Source organism: Oryx dammah, unplaced genomic scaffold (assembly GCF_014754425.2).
Source record: "Oryx dammah isolate SB20612 unplaced genomic scaffold, SCBI_Odam_1.1 HiC_scaffold_17, whole genome shotgun sequence".
Lineage (NCBI taxonomy): Eukaryota > Metazoa > Chordata > Mammalia > Artiodactyla > Bovidae > Oryx > Oryx dammah.
In genome coordinates this window covers 30,914,828-30,935,961 of record NW_024070201.1, presented here as the reverse complement: position 1 = coordinate 30,935,961, position 21,134 = coordinate 30,914,828, and the positions used below count along the sequence as shown (strand labels likewise).

The window sequence follows — 21,134 nt, the reverse complement described above, 5'->3', positions numbered from 1 at the left end:
ATACAAAATTATTTTCAAAGGAAAGAAGTATCCTTTGGAACACTGTCACAAAAGCTTAATTCATTTAAATGAGATTCTTACTCAAAAAGGGGGATGCCAAATATCTCAAAGCATTTTTATTTTTAAAAGAGCATGTTAGAAGTATAAAACTTTGCTAACAAAAAAGTAATATTTCCTATGAATTCTTGGTTTTGCAGCTTTAATCTCTAACTGTGACAATAGACCAACTAAATTTCTTAAGCTGATCAGATTCTTACCAACTTAGGCCCAGTTCCCCAGAGGACTCAACCAGAGCACTATCATCGACTTTTTGATATGTAAAAATAAACATGTACTTTGACGACACAACTCCAGAAAAAAAAAATCAGAACACAAAGAGAAAGTGGACTTGGATTTTTAATTTTTTTTAAAGATTATCTCTCTATATATATATTAATAAAAAGTGCAAAGAATAGACCTTCATGTTTAAATTATATTCTAAAATAAAATATATATATTTCCATTAACTGCAGGAGACAACTGGCAAGTAAAGAGCCTGAGAGAGTCCAGTCCCTCTCCATCACTACAGTGGATACATATTCGAAGGAAGCACCTATGAAAAATAGAGTGTTCACAACACACCTGGTAACACAGAGAGCTTCTGGGTGTTCTTGGAAGCAGTTGGTTTGCATTTGCAATCCAACATGAAATGAGGGGAAAAGTCAAATTCATCAATGGAAAGGACATTGCTTGGAACAATATTATTCTGTATTCTGTTTTATTTGCCCTGGAGCCTAGCACCTCCCATGGAGCAAGCCACCTCAACACATGGGCTCCTAAAAGCTGTCACCTGCGTGCCTCAAATGGTGACAAGTTACTGGTGTAACAAGTCTTCCCTGTTCATAACACTGCTGATTTAGCAACATAGCTGAAACATTTGGTTAGAACTGAACTTTCCTTTCTTTTTAAGGAAACAAACTTTTAAAACATAGCATCATAACATTTGATTCTGTTACATACAGCTCATGTTTTGGGCTTATTTTCACCAAAAGGTCTTAAAGGAACAAGGGTTACATAATATCTGCTTTCTTAGGTATTTACAGTCATTGTGGCCATAGGTTACAGAAACAATAGAAACTTTCAATAAGAAAAAAAGATACATGACTCTGAACTTTTTTTTTTTAACGCAATGTGGGATATTTCAACAATTCAAATTCAAAAATTTATTTCCACTGTGGTTTCAGCAGCTCCATGCCCACATGAAAAGGATGCCTCAGTTTTGACTTGGTTTTCTTTTAGTACTCCTTTCCTTTTTCAGAACTGAAAAGAATTTCTATTTGAGAAAAGGTATGTTCTATACACTGTGTCTGTAGCAACATTATCTGTAATACTGGCTATGACAGAATTTTGCTTCATAAATGTCAATGATATGCTCTCGCTGAATCTGGATGAAGTTAACATTAAAACACAGATAAGCTACAATCAATTATGCATAACTTGTTGACTCAAAAATCCATGGTCTCTCTTCTCCTTCTTTTTGGCCTGTTATAAAAATAATTTTGGTTACAAGTGTCTACACAGCACCAATTTTATTTCAAGAGCAGCATCTTTACTCGGCTACCCAAATAAGTCTACATGTATACATGCTCAAACAGCTTTTCTCATTTACTTCTGTTCTGTAACTCTAAAAGACTGATAATTGCATTAGATCTTGTCTCAATCAAAAATCATTTAGCAATTATTAGAACCATCAATTACAATGTCCCCCAAATACCCACGGCCATTGAGTTAAATGAGAAGTTCCCTTGACATGCAACTGTGTAATTGGAGAATTACGCCTGCAGCTGATGGGCACTGTGTTCTGTAACAGCAGAAGGAACAAGTCTCTAATAGTAAAAAAGCATTTTCATAAAACTTTGTCATATATAAAATATCTTATTGTTACTATTTCACTGATGATTAAAGCGTAACACAGGTGTTCGCTCTGCTTTTTGCTGTGAGACAGTCGTGGGTCATACAACCTTAAAAAATAAGAGCTCATCTGTTTCCCAGGCTGACAAAAGCGACGGGCTCACTGTTTCTCTCATACTCATTTGCACTCACACGCACGTACACAAAGCACCCACAGTTTTAATCGTCATGACACTGTTGCCACACTTTTTCCCACCTCCAAAAACCTGTCAGGAAAATGTGACTGCAAAATAATTATTCTTGTCTATACCCCACCTGGATCTCCATTGTTCATTTTTATGATTTTGAAAGATAAAGTCTGCAGCAGGAGAGCTGGCCTCATTCATCTTCCTAAACCCTTTGGTTTCCACCTTCAACTTTACGGTGAATGTAGATTTGACTCAGCAAGCCTGGGTCAAAGGCTTTACAGATACTGAACCTGAAGTGCATTAAGAGAATAAACATCTGCTATTGTGGCCTAGGATGACTGAAAAAGTAGCAATAATAAACACAACTTTGTATCTGAGAAGGGTTTTACAAGAGTCATCTAAACATTTCGTGAGAATCTAAGAGTTTGTAGAAGGGATGGAATCATGTAACAAAGGTCAAAAGGTCAAATGCAATCAGATAACACTGACACTCTTAGACAAATACTTCCTGTGCACATTTTCTGCCCCAGTGGCCCCAAGTCCTTCTCAAGTCTCCCGTCAGTAAACGCGGTGGATCCAGAAAAACATTTCTCAAAGAAACAGACTACACTGATTAACAAAGGAACAGAAGAACAAGCCAAAACAGGTCAGAGCAGGTAAGGACTACCTTTTAAAGAGAAGTGCTTTAAATATGATTGTGCAAAAAACATAACTTGGAGGCAAATCTGAAGTTTTGACACTTACACTTTACTCAGAGATTAGTCAGAGCTGTTCTCCTGTAGGGGCAACCAAGTTGAAACATAAAAAGAATTGTTTAATTATGACATCACAAAACCCCAGGGAAGAACTGGGAATCAAAGATCCCTTTGATGAAAATTTCCCACTTCTTCTAATGCAAAGTGCGAGAGCAAAGACTTCAAATGATGCCAGGCAGGAAAGTCACGATACACTTTCTCCCATATCCCCTCTACGTTGACTCCCTCACACATACTACCAAGAGTTTATTAGGTAACTCTTAGCTCTCCTGGCATGTATATCCATTGCACTATTGAATTCTTCATAAAGTCAGGCCTCCATTCCCAATAAAGTAATGAAAAAGATAGATATGAAAAAAATACATTCAAAAAGCAAAAGCAAAGCACTCTGGGATTTGACCTATTTCATGCCAGTAATGAGTGATCTACGGGGGGAGGAACATTAAAACCGGGACAGTCACACACACAGAGCTGACTGCTCGTGCCTGCGCTTCCAGCAGCCGGTGTCCCCTCACGGACTCTTCTTCCAGACCCTAACAGAACTAAAGGTTCCAACTGAGTACCTGAGAGCAGAATCAGGTTGAGAAACGCTTGAAACATGTGAAATTATTTCAAACTGGAGAAATGAAGGAAAAAACTTATCCAAGTTGAGAAATGAGAAGTTAGGTATGGACAGAATAAAACTATTGGGCAAACGTGCAGACACAAGTCAAAAGGAAAAACTGAACTCAAGAAGGAAAGGAGAGAGGGAGGGGAAAATGGAGGAACTGAGAGAGACACGCCGGCCCTTCCTGGAAAGACTCCTTGTCTCCTGATTTAAGCACAAGATGCCCTCCTGGGGGGACGCGCTGCTCACACCAGCGTCACAAGTGTACCTAAGTGGTCATGACGACCAAGCGGCAGACAGATCCCCGTGAGCACAGCCAGACGTCAGCACTGCCCAGGCATCTCTCATGAGGGCGGGCACAGGGACTGGGGATGTGGCCAATTCTGGTGGCAGAGCCGAAGGAATCGGCGGTAGAAAGTACCAAAAGCAGCCCCCTAACCCATTTTAGAGGGAAATATACAAAACCCCCCAAACCTAAACAAAACAAAACTAAACAAAACGACCTTCTCCCTCCTGAAGAAAACCTCATGGAACAAATGCCCTGCAAGTCCTAATGTGTGTGTTCTCACAAGGCTGGCGGAGGTTATTTTGTCTTGGATTCCACAAAAATTTTGTCTCCATCCCTAATGCCAAAAGAATGCAAGGCTCGAGAGCTGTACTTCATTTCCTCTGGGCCAAAGGGCGCTTCATGGTCAAAATAGTAGAGAAGCATGCTGCTCGTGGGTAACTGAACTAGAGTTTTTAATTGTTTCTTTAGTTCTGCAACTGTTTGGTCCAGACGAATGTTCATCTCTTCCACCTGGTCGTTAAAGTGGACTTCTACTTTCGCACTGCTCTGGGGTCTCAGGTCCACTTCTGCCAAAGGCTCCAACTTCCCATATTTTGTGATGAGTTCATGATACCTAGAAGGGAAAAAAAAAGCAGAACAGTGATAGCCTAAGCCACCAGCGCAAGAACTACTGACTTCTTCAGAACTGCAGGTAAACTACTGTTATTCTTAACATCTTTCTAATATCCTAGTCTAATATTGTATCTGCTTACCTACCTACCTATCTACTGTGACTATGTGGAATCTGTGATCTGATATGGTTGTCTCCTTGAAATCTCAGTAAAACCCCATCCTTGCAGAGAGGGGGTTTCTTCTAAAGATGGCTATCATGCCTGCTGCTAATAATTATGGAAGAATAGGCTTAGAGAGGAGAGGAGAGGAGAACCTAATAATTATGAAAGAATAGGCTTAGAGAGGAGAGGAGAACCTAAAAAGGTAGACACTACAAAGGTTACAGACAGAAGTCTAGTCACTGTGTAGAACCCACTTGCTGGGCGTCATCATCAAGGTGTGTAGATATCTAAGCCCATGTTTTTTGGTAATAGCTAGAAAGATGGACATAGACCAACAGTTTCTGACCCTAGAGAAGCCATAACTTACAAACAAAAACACTGTTGTAAAAAATAGTTGTATATTAGCTATTAACTCTGATTTTTCAGTGATGCTTTGTTTCAATGGTCCTGCCTAGCCTAGTTGACTGTAATATCAGGAGTTTGTGGAAGAATCAAGAATATATTCCTGTAAAAAAGTGGTAAATGAGGGATACAAGTTCCCTGATCAAGGCAGGAATTAAAGAGCCAAAGATACTAGGAGAAAAGTGAATTATGCAGGTGGGACCAGGGCCTAAGAGGACAAGTTTCTCATGTGGAAAATCTTGTCTCGTCTGCCAGCTTTGGAGAATGTAGGTTTGATCTCCCTGTGGAAGCTGAGCAGTTTTCTACAAACCAGAGAGGGGGAAAGTGCTGAAAAAGATCTGATATTAGCTTTACTATAACCAAGATATACTGAGGTTAATTCTGGATCAGAATGCAGTGGTCATAAGCTTGCTACTCCCCCACATTCTCCACCCTACTTTGGCTTTAACTCAGTTAAATCAGTGTTGTAACTAGGTTGGTAGAACACTGAAGCTGCAGTAAGACCTCTGTGGTCAGGGGTGGAGGCAATCATTGCCATGAAGCGGGGGACCAGGTAAAATAGCACCAGGCTTGGAGTCAGAAGATCTGATGTCAGAGTCTTGACTTATAATTTGTTGTGTGACTTACCAACTCATTCAATCCTTTCGTATCTCAGATTCCTCACTAGTAAAAACTGGGATAATAAGTCTGTTCTTCCTACCTTATAGGACAGTTGTGAGGCTCATACAAAATAACAGATGAGTAAGAACTTGGCCACCTCATGTGAAGAGTTGACTCATTGGAAAAGATCCTGATGCTGGGAGGGATTGGGAGCAGGAGGAGAAGGGGATGACAGAGGATGAGATGGCTGGATGGCATCACCGACTCTATGGACATGAGTTTGAGTGAACTCCAGGAGCTGGTGATGGACAGGGAGGCCTGGCATGCTGTGATTCATGGGGTCGCAAAGAATTGGATACGACTGAGCGACTGAACTGAACTGAAGAACTTGTAAATTCTAAGTCCATATACAAATAACTATTAAGACTCCATTCCTGCTGTCTGGGACTTGTATTATTAAAACATACATACCCTTTAAAAAATATATGACTGAAATCTACTTAGGAAGGACTTCTCTGAAAAGATGGTGGTAAGGTGAAACACATTACAGAAATTTCTCGCAGGTCTTGGACCCCAAATAATATTTTTTAAGGGTAAAATATTACCAGCAGCAACTCATACAGAAAAAGAGGGAACAGTCTCATTGAAATAGCCTTTTAAAAGGAACCAAAAGCATTGTGCTATGTGGTTTTGTTAATAAGCAGGGATCCTAATTCAACCCCTAGAAGACATTATGGAGAAAAAAGGTAAGGAAACAAAATCCTTACCAAGGTCAGTACCTTTAGTGTACTGACCAATACTTTTAAATTTAGAGCAAATGGGTCTGAAGGAGAACGGAGTCAGCTAGGAGGAAGACTAAGGACAGCCCTCAGGGATCAGAAGGTGCTACCCCCCACTCCCAGTATGTCAGGATCTTAGCAAGGGGAAACAAAACAAAACAAAACAGTCCACAGAAACAAAAAACAAAACCACCAGGACTTGAAATTTTCTAAGGCTCCAAATTAAAAAGGCAAAATGACTCAAAGTCCAAGGGTGTCTTTCTGTTACCCAGTCTCCTAGCCTATTACGACTTCAAGTAAGTAAAACTAGGTTATGATAATTTAACAAAATCTTGGGAAAGATAGCAGAACCCAGGGGTCAAATAAAAGCTGAACCCAGTTCTACAGATGTTTTCCCTTCAAACTACAGGAAAGTAGATAGAATTGTAACACCCCAGACTCTCAGACTCTGTCCAGGAGGGAAAAAAGAAACAGTGGTGAGGGGTCAGGAGTTTACTTAGACCATGTTTCAGTAAAGACATGGTCCAGAGAGAGGGACTCACTTTTAAGCATAGCAAGAAGATAAGACAAAGAGGCAACTAAGCACATACCACACAGCAAAAGGAATAAAAGAGAGAAACACATAAATAAAAGGCAGAGGAGAACTCGATCCCAAAGAAAACATCTCAATGAAATGAAAATGCCCCACAGATACTCTAAGGTGCAGAAATTAATAAGTGCATTAATATCATAAAATGGGAGCTCAAAGATAAAGGATAAGCAGCAGAATGGGATGAAAAGCGAGATTTCAGCACCAGTGAAAGAGACTGAGCAAAATAACACATTTCCTACCAAACAAATAAATTAGAAAGCATGACCCAGGAATATTATACCTCACCAAGTTTTGTTTTGTTTTGTTTCGTTTTCCCAGAAATAAGCTTAACAAGCAAACTTAGGGAATACAGCACCCTCGAGTCTTTTTGAAAAAGAAAAACACTAGTCAACAATGAGATTAAAGAACTAGTGGTAAGCCCTGAATCTATTTAAATATAAAACTAAAACTTAATATTATAGCTATATAATTCTATACTTATTTATACTTGACATTATAGTCAACTGAATTTATCTCAAGCATAAACATATTTGTACACAAAATTATGGCCCATGTGCAGAAATTAGCCTATTTGTTACAACTGGTCAAGTCTATCTACAAATTAAATGACCTATAAATTAGGATACTCTAAGGTCTTATAGTTTTCTCAAACTCAACAGGTCCAAAGATAATTCACTGTTGCTCCCAACCTTCTCTTCTAGTCTTTCTTATCTCAGTAAATGGCACCAGAAACTAATCATCCCAGCCAGAAACTGAACAGTCGTCCGGATTCCTTCCTATCTCTCTTCTCCACTTCTCCCACTCATCAATTGCTGTGTCATACTAATTCTATTCCTAAATATTTCATGAGTCTATCTGCATCTCTTTGTCCACTTGTCTTGTAAATTCAAGCCACTATCATTAATAACACAGATTGCCACAGCTTTCTTTGGATGCATAAGCTGGATGAGTCTCCTCAGTATTTGTTCCAACCTCATCCTAGAATGCGTTTCTATACTGCAAAGATGAAAACTACATTTACCACCCTTCTTTTCAGGTGAGATTTAACTTTCATCAATCTCATTCAACAGCCCGGGGAGAGAGAGAGTGGCTCTAGCAGACGTGGGTGGGAACAGCTTGGTTAGAGGCTTCCTAATGATCAGATGGTGGTTCACATAGTGTGTCCCTGCAGTCAACTCCCTGGCAGCAGCTTGCTGGTCTCCGGGCCACAGCTAAGGTGGTGTGATCCACTCCCAGGGACAGCAGCTTCCTGAGTCTCCCCTCATCTGGTGCCAGTGGAGGAAGCAGTGCCCTTGGTGGCCTAGTTCTGCAGTAACACTCTAGAGATAATCCTAGGGAGGCAGGCCTTCTTCAGATTCTATAGCATCTTATTCCCTGTATCAAATCCCTTTCTTACAATAGCTCATGGGGCTCCTCTTACCTGGATCTCAAATGATATTCCTTTCAATGGTTTCCCAGGACCTTAGAGTGGCTCCCCAATTACTCTTGTCTATATTACAGCCAAAGTCATTGTTATAAAACACAAAGTTGACCACAACATTCTTCTCTTAAAATCCCATATGACACAGAGAATAAAGTCTTAAGTCTTTAATATGATTAAGATGGGCAGACTTTTGTCCATCCCCAGTCACCTCCATTCCCTGGTGTTATTCTCAAGATTATATCATGCTATGTGGCATAGTTGATCCTAAAACAGGGAGATTAACTGGATGCTTATGTGCATGCTCAGTCGCTTCAGTCGTGTCTGACTCTTCGCAACCTTATGGACCATAGTCCACCACGCTCCTCTGTCCAAGGGATTCCCCAGGCAAGAATACTGGAGTGGGTTGCCATGCCTTCCTCCAGGGGAATCTTCCCAACCCAGGGACTGAACCCACGTCTCTTATGTCTCATGCATTGGCAGGCGGATTCTTTACTACTAGTGCCACCTGGGAAGCCCATTAACTGGGTGGGGCCTAATCTAATCATATGAGCCCCTAAAAGCAGAGAGACTTCTCCAGCTAACAACAGAAGAGGAAGTGAGGGAGATTCCAAGCATGAGAAGGACCTGATATGAGACTGCTGGCTTGAAGATGAAGGGAGGCACATGGAAAGCTTGAGAAGAGACAGAATTAAGCGGCCATCCTGAACAAGCCTGAAAGGAGACGCTTCTCCAGAACCTCCAATAAGGGACACAGCCCTGTTGACTGACTCCTTGATTTTGGCCTGTGAGACCCTAAGCAGAGAACCCAGTTAAGCCATCCTGTGCTCACACTTTTGACCCATAAAAACTGTTAACATAAAAATCAGACATTGTTTTAAGCCACTAAGTTTACAGCAATTAGTTATAGCAGCAATAGAAAACTAATACTTTGATTATAAAAGTGCCTTCATGATTTCATTCCCATGTAACTTTTCAAACTTATTTTATGTCATCAATATAACCACATCCTATACCTATTTTCCACTTATTTAATCTTAAAATCAAGGTTTATATATTGATTTTGAGGTAACGTCAGCAGAGTTTTGTAAATGGATGAAAGCCTGGATATGGACTATAACAAATACTGACTATGCTATAAAAATAAAGAAAAAATATTAAAGTTGTGGCTCATGATAACTCACTACATACACAGAATATGTACCCCTAAAAGTTACATAAGTGAAAATCATGATTTCAAGATAATATGTTTATCCTCAAATATCTTTATTTTGGATTATTGTTAAGCAAGGCAAATCAGTAGACAGAAAAAAATCATGATTTTACAAAATGCCCAGTAAATTTTAGAAACCAATTTCTTAGTCTACCAGCTTAGATATTGTATTCATTATTCAAAAGTTCATCTAAACAATGTCTGAACTATACCTGCATATTCTGTATTATTTGAGCTTTTCTTAGCACCATCAGCTCCAAAGCTATAGCTATAAGCGGTAAATGGCTTTTTTCTTTTCAAAGCTGTATGATTTCTGATGATTAAGTAGTCTTCAAAATGAATGATCTCAATTTATAGTCTACCAATCAGTACTGCTATCTGGCTATTAAAAAGGATTTAATATTTGTAAGTCTCACTTCTGAAGTGGGCAAAATGCTATCAGCCTACCTTGGAAGATACTACTGACAAGGATATACTGTAATAAGCAAATGCTAAAATGTAATATATATGGTGTTTGTGTTCAGTAGTTCTGAATACCATTCCCCCATGACCTTCCAACAGAAAATGACCAATCACAAGAGAAACAAAATCTACTACCCACAGCATAAAGGCCAGCAAGACCACATGGGTACTGAAAATGATAAATGGAGACCAAATGCTAGCCGCAACCTTGTGAAGAACACTACCCACACACAAACTGGCATTGTGCTTTTTTCCTCCTCCTTATTAAATAAAAACACCCACAGAGAGAAAAGCTTCTTTCACCTTTAAGAGTCTTTGAATGGTAAGGAGTTAGAAATCAGTTACTTGTAAAGGGGGTTGCGGGTGGCACTAACAAAGAGGGGACTGGAGAATGAAGCCACGCTTAGTGGAGCTGGGGTGGGCACTGCACTCCCAGCGCACATAAACCAGCCTTCATACACAAGGCTGCTGGTCCACGGCACACCTGCCTAATGGGACAGACACATGAGCGTATTTTAGTAGCATGATGGTCAGGCAGGGAGAGGTGTGTCCCTTTCTCCTTACTGCCTATTTTCACTCTTGATTCCTAAGATAGCTAGGAGCATTTCCTCAATTATAATTCAGTCACTGGTCTATGAAGCTAGAATAAAGACCTGGCACACTACTTGAAAAGGACTGTAGGTTTCTACCATAAATCTTAGTCTGAGGGTGAATTTATGAAAAAACCTAATCCCCAAAGATGAACAGAGACAAAGGATAACTTGCAGTCTTATAAACCATCCTAAGCAATATGAACATAATATTTTATATAATTTTTAGGAACATGGAAGACTAAAGGAGGCCTAGAAGCAAAGGTTTTAAGCTGGCACAAAGCTCCCACATTTGGACCTCATGTCTCCAAATCCACAAAAGCAGCAGCTCACAATCTCAAGGAGCATCCTAGAGAAAAATGATGAGTCTTACATAAAATGCAAGTGCATTACCACAATGGCATTATGGGTATCCCAGAAGTGTTCCATCTCTCCCTTAAAACTATCTGGAAGTGTGCTCACAGGGGCCTATACAGTAGTGTTAAGCTAACAATTCTCCTACTCTATTGAGTCTCAAAAGCAGACTCATATTGAATCAACTAGAGTATTTATTCTAAATAAAGCTATTTTACTTCAAAATAACATCTTCCCTTGTGGCTCAGCTGGTAAAGAATCCACCTGCAATGCAGGAGACCTGGGTTTGATCCCTGGGTTGGGAAGATCTCCTGGAGAAGGGAAAGCCTATGCACTCCAGTATTCTAGCCTAGAGAATTCCATAGACTGTATAGTCCATGGGGTTGCAAAGAGTTAGAAACGACTGAGTGACTTTCACTTTCACTTCAAAATAAATCCCTTGGACTGTAAGGAGATCAAACCAGTCCTTCCTAAAGGAAATCAGTCCTGAATATTCATTGGACGGACTGATGCTGAAACTCCAACATTTTGGCCACCTGATGCGAAGAACTGACTCCTTAGAAGAGACCCTGATGCTGGGAAAGACTGAAGGCAGGAGGAGAAGGGGACAACAAAGGATGAGATGGTCAGATGGTATCACCGACTCAATGGACATGAGTTTGAGCAAGCTCCAGGAGTTGGTGATGGACAGGGAAGCCTGGCATGCTGCAGTCCAAGGGGTCACAAAGAGTCGGACTTGACTGAATGACTGAACTGAACTGAAATCCCTAACACAGACAACTCTCTCTTTAAGGAATGCAACAAATAAAACATGAAAAATCCCTTATGCTTCTCTTGAACAAAATCATTAAATGTAACTAGAAGAAAACTATTCACACAGTTTACCTTGTTTCCCAAGGTATTACAAAGGATTCAAAATACATTTCAAACATCTGATTGCTGTTATTTAATCTCTCTTGTATGGTATGCTTTCTCTTTTTTTTTGACATGGTATCATACCATGGCATGGAAGAAGAAATGGCAACTCACTCTGGTATTCTTGCTAGAAAAATGCCATGGACAGAGGAGTCTGGCAAGCTACAGTCCATGGGGTCGCAAAGAGTCAGACATGACTGAGCGCACACACACACACACACATGCATATCATGGCATATCAAGGAAGCTGCCATAGCAGTCTACAGCTGGGATTTTGCACTCTACTTAAACAGTTTCCTCAAAGTCACCAACATCTTTTAAAACACAGAAAACATCACATTTCAGAGGCAGAAAAGATCACGGAGATCATCTACTACATACTTTATAGATAAGTAATTGAATTGAGGGCCAGTTTGCTATGCAAGAATGAAAGGTAGAAAGTAGAATTTGGGTCTTGTTCTCAGACCATCATTCTTTCTCAGTTATCACCATCTTAATGGTTTGCTGCAATAATGAATACTGTTCTAGAAATTCTCTTCTCCTTTTACATTACATTACAATCTCTTTTTACAGGTTTTCTTTTTATCACCTACACTTGAGTAGTACTCAAAATTCACTCCCAGATTCTCACCCCTTTTCTGTCCATGATCTTCCATCATAGAGCTCATTCTTTCACTTAAATGAAGCCACAGATGCTTCCCACTTGTCTTCCTCAAGCTTCTGTATTTCACCTACATCCAGAATTACTTATTCTCATCATTCACACAGAGCAAAGTGTCTGGAACTGAACTTAGTATTTTTCATATAGTTTTCCATAAAGACTTAGAATTTTGTTTCAGTTCACTTATTTCTTAATTCAAGTACTGACAACATTGCCTGCCTAGTAAATGGACAGACATCTAGTCATATAATAGAATACTACATAGCAGATAAGTAATTATTTGATATACACTTATCAATATGATTAAAACCCTGAACAAAATGGCTCCATAAATTCACATTTTAATGTATTTCTGCTCCAAAAGCAGAATAAAATGGATAAAATGTGAAAGGGTTGAATTGCAAGAACACATGGCTCAGTCTCAAAAATAAGAGACATCTCCATGGACCAGAAACTGAACAGAAATACAAAGCATACAACTGAAACTACAGGACCATGGACTCCAAATTCAGAGCAGGTAGTAGCAGTCAGGAGTTAAGTTCCTGTTAAGCAAAGGTGGTTAAAAGTACCCCACAGGAGGTACAGGAACTCAAGCCAGGATCACCGCCTGAAGTATCAGTAGAGTTAGGGTAATGTGAGGTTGCACATGGAATAAGGAGGCAAAACCTGCTGCAGGCACTTCCTCAGGCTGCCTCTCTTGACCAATGGGTCTAGGTAAAGGAAGTAAAAAGATAACTCTTCCAAAAGGAACTGAATCAAATCACCTACTGCTTGGGGGTTCCCAGATGGCACAGTGGTAAAGAATCTGCCTTCCAATGTAAGAGACATAATAGATGTGGGTTTGATCCCTGGGTCAGGAAGTCCCCTAGAGTAGGAAATGGCAACCCACTCTAGTATTCTTGCCTGGAAAATTCCAGACAGAGGAGCCTGGCAGGCTATAGTCCATGGAGTTAAAAAGAGATGGACATGACTGAGCGACTGACACACACCTCCTGCTTAGGTGACTAGATTTACACTAACTCAGTAATTAGTGGGATAGGGTCTCCAAAATCCATTGTGAGAGCTGGTTCTAGATCAAGACTCTAGGGAGCTGGTTAGAGACAACTGCAAAAACCATTAGAAAGGGAGGGATATATACAGCTCAAAGATATAAATAAATAATAATATATATATATATAAGTAGCAATCCTCAACATGTATATATCTAACAACACAGCTTCAAGATAATGAAGCAAAAACTGGTAGAACTGGAAGCTGAAATTGTCAAATCCATAGTTACAGTTAGAGACTTTAGCACTCCTTTCTCAGTAATTAACAGAATAAGAATACAGAAAATTGTGAGCAATATAAAGACCTGGCCAGTACTACAAACTTGACCTGACATTTTTAATACACATTTTCTAGCAACATCAGAAAACACATTTTTTTCCTAGTGCATATGGAACTTTGTCCAAAACAGACCATATTCTAGGCTCAAAATATACCTTTATTAGGTTTAAAATAATTGAAATAATACAAGATATGTTATCTGACTACAATAAAATTAATTATAAATCATTAACAGAAATATAACTGGAAAATGTCCAAGAATTTGGAAAATACACAACACACATATGTAAATAACTCATGGGTCAAAAAGAAAGTCACAAGAAAAATTAGAAAATTTTCTAAATTCAATAAAAATACAATATATCAAAAATTATAGAATATACCTAAAGCAGTTGTTTAAAGAGAAATTTATAGAAATGTTTACAAACAAAAGAGGTCTCAAATCAATAATCTAAGTTTCCACCTTAAGAAACTAGAAAAAGAGGAGCAAACTAAATTCAAACCAAGAAGAAGGAAGAAACTAATAAAGATATGAGAGGAAAATCAGTTCAGTTCAGTCGCTCAGTCGTATCCGACTCTTTGCGACCCCATGAATCGCAGCACGCCAGGCCTCCCTGTCCATCACCATCTCCCGGAGTTCACTCAGACTCATGTCCATGGAGTCAGTGATACCATCCAGCCATCTCATCCTCTGTTGTCCCCTTCTCCTCCTGCCCCCAATCCCTCCCAGCATCAGATTCTTCCAATGAGTCGACTCTTCACATGAGGTGGCCAAAGTACTGGAGTTTCAGTTTCAGCATCATTCCTTCCAAAGAAATCCCAGGGCTGATCTCCTTCAGAATGGACTGGATGGATCTCCTTGCAGTCCAAGGGACTCTCAAGAGTCTTCTCCAACACCACAGTTCAAAAGCATCAATTCTTCAGTGCTCAGCCTTCTTCACAGTCCAAATCTCACATCCATACATGACCACAGGAAAAACCATAGCCTTGACTAGACGGACCTTAGTCGGCAAAGTAATGTCTCTGCTTTTGAATATGCTATCTAGGTTGGTCATAACTTTTCTTCCAAGGAGTAAGTGTCTTTTAATTTCACAGCTGCAGTCACCATCTGCAGTGATTTTGGAGCCCCCCAAAACAAAGTCTGACACTGTTTCCACTGTTTCCCCATCTATTTCCCATGAAGTGATGGGGCCAGATGCTATGATCTTTGTTTTCTGAATTTTGAGCTTTAAGCCAAATTTTTCACTCTCCTCTTTCACTTTCATCAAGAGGCTTTTTAGTTCCTCTTCACTTTCTGCCATAAGGGTGGTATCATCTGCATATCTGAGGTGATTGATATTTCTCCTAGCAATCTTGATTCCAGCTTGTTTCTTCCAGTCCAGCGTTTCTCATGATGTACTCTGCATATAAGTTAAATAAGCAGGGTGACAATATACAGCCTTGACGCACTCCTTTTCCTATTTGGAACCAGTCTGTTGTTCCATGTCCACTTCTAACTGTTGCTTCCTGACCTGCATACAGATTTCTCAAGAGGCAGGTTAGGTGGTCTGGTATTCCCATCTCTCTCAGAATTGTTCACAGTTTATTGTGATCTACACAGTCAAAGGCTTTGGCATAGTCAATAAAACAGAAATAGATGTTTTCCTGGAACTCTCTTGCTTTTTCGATGATCCAGCGGATGTTGGCACTTTGATCTCTGGTTCCTCTGCCTTTTCTAAAACCAGCTTGAACATCAGGGAGTTCATGGTTCACATATTGTTGAAGCCTGGCTTGGAGAATTTTGAGAATTACTTTACTAGCGTGTGAGATGAGTGCAATTGTGCGGTAGTTGGAGCATTCTTTGGCATTGCCTTTCTTTGGGATTAGAATGAAAACTGACCTTTTCCAGTCCTGTGGCCACTGCTGAGTTTTCCAAATTTGCTGGCATATTGAGTGCAGCACTTTCACAGCATCATCTTTCAGGATTTGAAAGAGCTCAACTGGAATTCCATCACCTCCACTAGCTTTGTTCATAGTGATGCTTTCTAAGGCCCACTTGACTTCACATTCCAGGATGTCTGGCTCTAGATGAGTGATCACACCATCATGATTATCCGGGTCATGAAGATCTTTTTTGTACAGTTCTTCTGTGTATTCTTGCCACCTCTTCTTAATATCTTCTGCTTCTGTTAGGTCCATACCATTTCTGTCCTTTATCGAGCCCATCTTTGCATGTAATGTTCCCTTGGTATCTCTAATTTTCTTGAAGAGATCTCTAGTCTTTCCCATTCTGTTGTTTTCCTCTATTTCTTTGCATTGATCGCTGAAGAAGGCTTTCTTATCTCTTCTTGCTATTCTTTGGAACTCTGCATTCAGATGCTTATATCTTTCCTTTTCTCCTTGGCTTTTTGCTTCTCTTTTCACAGCTATTTGTTTGGCCTCCCCAGACAGCCATTTTGCTTTTTTGCATTTCTTTTCCATGGGTATGGTCTTGATCCCTGTCTCCTATACAATGTCACAAACCTCATTCCGTAGTTCATCAGGCACTCTATGTATCACATCTAGGCCCTTAAATCTATTTCTCACTTCCACTGTATAATCATAAGAGATTTGATTTAGGTCATATTGGTATAGCGGTTTTCCCTACCTTCTTCAATTTAAGTCTGAATTTGGCAATAAGGAGTTCATGATCTGAGCCACAGTCAGCTCCCGGTCTTGTTTTTGCTGACTGTATAGAGCTTCTCCATCTTTGGTTGCAAAGAATATAATCAGTCTGATTTTGGTGTTGACCATCTGGTGATGTCCATGTGTAGTCTTCTAGTCTCTAGTCTTCTCTTGTGTTGTTGGAAGAGGGTGTTTGCTATGACCAGTGCATTTTCTTGGCAAAACTCTATTAGTCTTTGCCCTGCTTCATTCTGCATTCCATGTCCAAATATGCCTGTTACTCCAGGTGTTTCTTGACTTCCTACTTTTGCATTCCAGTCCCCTATAATGAAGAGGACATCTTTTTTGGGTGTTAGTTCTACAAGGTCTTGTAGGTTATAGACTTGGATTACGGTGATACTGAATGGTTTGCCTTGGAAACGAACAGATATCATTCTGTCGTTTTTGAGATTGCATCCAAGTACTGCATTTCGGACTCTTTTGCTGACCATGATGGCTACTCCATTTAGACGGACCTTATTTGGCAAAGTAATGTCTCTGCTTTTGAATATGCTGTCTAGGTTGGTCATAACTTAAATAAGTGAAATAGAAAGCAGAAAACCAACAGAAAGCCCATAAAACCCAAAGCTGGTCCTTAAGGTTAGTGAATTTGATAAGCTTCTAGCCAGACTGATCAAGAAAAGAAGATACTAATATCAGGATTAAATGAGGAGACATCACTACAGACTCTAAAACATCAAAGGTTTATAATAAATGAATATTATGAACAACTTTATGCTCATAAATTCAATACCTAAAATAAAATGAATTCCTTCAACGGCACAAACTATCAAAGCTCATTCAAGAAGGAACAACTTGAATCAAGCTGTATCTATTAAATAAATTTAATCATAGTTAAAATCTATAGTAAATATCAGGCACAGATAGCCTCACTGACAAATTCTACAAAATACTTAAGAAAGAAATAATATTCTACACAAACTCTTTCAGAAAAGCAAATAAGAAAGAACACTCACAAACTCATTTTATGAGGCCAGCACTATCCTAAAATTCTAGTATTAAACCAAGACAAAGACATTAAGAAAAAGAAAATTACAGATACATAAAAATAATCCTCATGAATATAGACACAAACATTTTCAACAAAATATCAGCAAGATAAACCTTCCAATAAATAAAAAGATTAACATTATAGTATAGCCAAGTAAGATTTATTCTGGGAATTTAAGGCTGGTTAAACATTAAAAAAAAAAACAGTTAATATAATTCACTGTAATGGCACACTAAATTAAAAGAACTACATGAGTTTCTTAAGAGATGCAGAAAAAGAGGGAAAAAAGAAATATAAAAGAGAAGTATAAGTCATACAGATTGGAAAAGAAGATATACACTGCGCCTTGTCATGACTACCTACAATGAATTTACCAAAGAACTATTAGAGGCAATAAATCTAGCAAGGTTGCAAGATACAAGGTCAACATACAAAAACAAATTGTATTTCTATCCTAGCAATGAACAGTTAAAAACTGAAATTAAAAATAGTACTATTTATAATAGGGCTTAGATACATGAAATCCTTAAGTAAAAATGTAACAAAATATGGGCAGGATTTATGTGGCAAAATACGAAACATCAATTACTTAAAGAAATCATAGAAAACTTAAATAAATGGAGAGATACATTGGTTCATGGACAGAAAGGCTCAATATTATTAAGATGTCAATTCTACCCAATTTGTTCTACAGATTCAACAAAATCTCAAGCAAAATCCCAGCAGGAATTTTTTTTCTAAAATTCAATAACTTATCCTAATATTTATATGTAAAGGCAAAGGAATTAGAACAGCCAAAATAACTTTGAAAAGAAAATCAAACTTGAAATCCATACAGCCTGGATTTCAAGACTTATTTTAAAGCTACAGTAATCAAGATAGCATACTACTAGCAAAAGGACAGACACACAGACCAGTGGAAAACAAGAGAGAATCCAGAAACAGAGTCTACCTATATAGTTAATTGTTTTTTCAACAAAGGTATAAACTTAATTAAATAGAAGACAGTATTATCAATGAATACAACTAAACAATGACATTCATATTTTCAAATTAAAACAAAACAAAAAATTAATCTATACCTAGATCATATATAAAAATTAAATGACTCAATGTGCTTAAATGTAAAACCTAAAACTATAAAATGTCTGGAAAACATAAGTAATCTCTGTGATCTATGATTTGATATACCACCAAAAGCATAATCCATAAAAGAAAAAAAATTAGTTAAGTTGAATGCCATCAAAATTTAAAATGCCTGCTATTTGAAAGTAACTGATTAAAAAAAAATAATAAGCCAGTCTGAGAGAAAATATTTACCAAACAATTGTCTGATAAGGGATATATATATACATATATATATACATATATATATATATATGGAGTATATAAATAACTTTCAGAATTCAATAATAAGAAAAGAACCCAGTACAAAAATGGGCAAAAGATTTTAACAGATATTTCACCAAAGAAGGCATCTGGGTAGCAAATAAGCACATGAGAAGATGCTCTGTAGTGTTAGTCACTAGGTACATACAAATTAAAACCACTATGTATCTATTAGAATGGCTAAAATTAAAGACAGAAACAAGAAAACTGAAAATACCATGGTGGTGAGGATTTGGAGCAACAGAACAATCATATGTTGCTGATGGGAAAGCAAAATGGTACAGTCACTCTGGAAAACAGCTTGACAGGTTAAACATATACTTCCCATATGACTCAGCAATTCCACTTCTGTATTTACTGAAGAGAAATAAGAATTTATGTTCACACGCAAACCTGAGTGGTTATAATAGCTTTCTTAATAAATTGCCGAAGAGGGTAAACAACTAGAATGTACTTCAGCTGATAAATGTCTAAATAAACCATGTCCTACTGAACAGTAAAAAGGATCTAACTAGTGATACACACAAGATGAATCTCAAATGCATTATGCTAAGTAAAAGAAACCACATTCAAAAAGCTACCTACATCTCCTTTTAGAAAAGGATAGAGTTACTAGATAGAAAATCAGCAAGAACAGAGATCTGAACAAAACAATCAATCAACAGTGTCTAATTGACATACATAGAACACTCCACTTTACAAGAGCAGAATACACAATTTTCAAGCACCCATGGAATAATCACCAAAGTGGGCATAAAATACACTTTAGCAAATTTTAAAGAATTGATATTATACAAAGTATGTTTTCTGACCATAATGGAACAAAAGTAGAAATCAGTATCAGAAAGATAAGAGGAAAATTCCTGAACACTTGGAAATTAAACTTCTAAATAAACCATGAGTCAAAGAGGAAGAGTCAAATAAAATAATAATTTTTAAAAACAAAACTGAATGGAAATTAAAATATAACACATTATAACACATGGGATGCCAGCAGTGCAGACAGTGAAATTTATAGCACTTAAATGTTTATTAGAAAGTCCTCAAATTAAGAATCTATATTCCAATGTCAAAAACTAGGAAAAGAGCAAATCAAGCAAAAGGAAGGAAATAATCAGAAATCAATGTGTTTTTTTTTTTAAAGGAAAACACCGAAAACTACAAAACATTGTTGAAAGAAATTAATGAGGACATAAATAAGCAGAAAGATGATCCATGTTCATGGATTGAAATACTTCATATTATTAAAATGTCCACATTTAATACAATCTACAGATTCAACACAATTCCTATCACTATCTCAATAGCATTTTTTTTGCACATATAGGAAAAATAATCCTCAAATTTACATGGAATCTCAAAGGATCCTGATTAGCCAAACCAATTTTGGAAGGGAAGAATAAAATTAGAGGACTCACATTTTCCTTATTTCAAAACATATTACTAAGCTACAGTAATCAAAATAGCACGGGACTGGCATAAAGACAGACATATAGGTCAAAGGAATAGAACAGAGAGGGCAGCAATAAAACTCACATATATGGTCAAATGACCCATAAAGGTTTGAAGACCACCCAACAGTGAAAAGACAGTTTCTTCAACAAATGGTGCTGGGAAAGTTGGATATACACATGCAAAAAGGAAAAGAAAGTGGACCCTTACCTTCATCATATACATAAATGAACTCAAAATGTATTAAAGACCTGAATGTAACATCTAAATCTGTAAAATTAATAGAAGAAAATATAGGGGGAAGCTTCATGACACTGGATTTGGCAATGATTTGTGGCTCAGATGGTAAAGCGTCTGTTTACAATGCAGGAGACCCGGGTTCGATCCCTGGGTCAGGAAGATCCCCTGGAGAACGAAATGGTAATCCACTCCAGTACTATTGCCTGGAAAATCCCATGGACAGAGGAGGCTGGTAGGCTACAGTCCATGGGGTCGCAGAGTCGGACACAACTGAGCGACTTCACTTTCTTAGATACTACACCAAAACCAGAGACAACAAAAGCAAAAATAGACTTATGAGACTATATCAGACCTAAAAAACTTTTGTACATCAAAGCATACAATTAACAGAGCTAAAAGGCAAATTACCAAATGGGAGAAAATACCTGCAAATCACATATCTGATAAGGGGTTAATATCCAAAATGTATAAAGATATCCTACAACTCAACAACAAAAAATATAAAAAAAGGTTTAAAAATAGGTAAAGCACTCAGTGTCA

At 38.1% G+C, this 21,134-nt stretch overlaps 1 protein-coding gene across 3 annotated transcripts in view; it reads right to left on the bottom strand.

Annotated features, from left to right (window-relative positions):
* LOC120876377 (tubulin-specific chaperone cofactor E-like protein) overlaps positions 1–21,134 on the bottom strand; it is a 170,367-nt gene that overhangs the window by 99,014 nt on the left and 50,219 nt on the right. For 2 of the 3 annotated variants that reach the window (XM_040258228.1, XM_040258227.1), the window contains exon 8: positions 379–4,342. The exons of the other annotated variant lie outside the window; for it this stretch is intronic. In XM_040258228.1, the coding sequence (XP_040114162.1) occupies positions 4,024–4,342 (319 nt within the window). In that variant the 3' untranslated portion in view covers positions 379–4,023. Of the gene's footprint in view, positions 1–378; positions 4,343–21,134 lie in introns of those variants that run through there. 3 annotated transcript variants of the gene reach the window in all.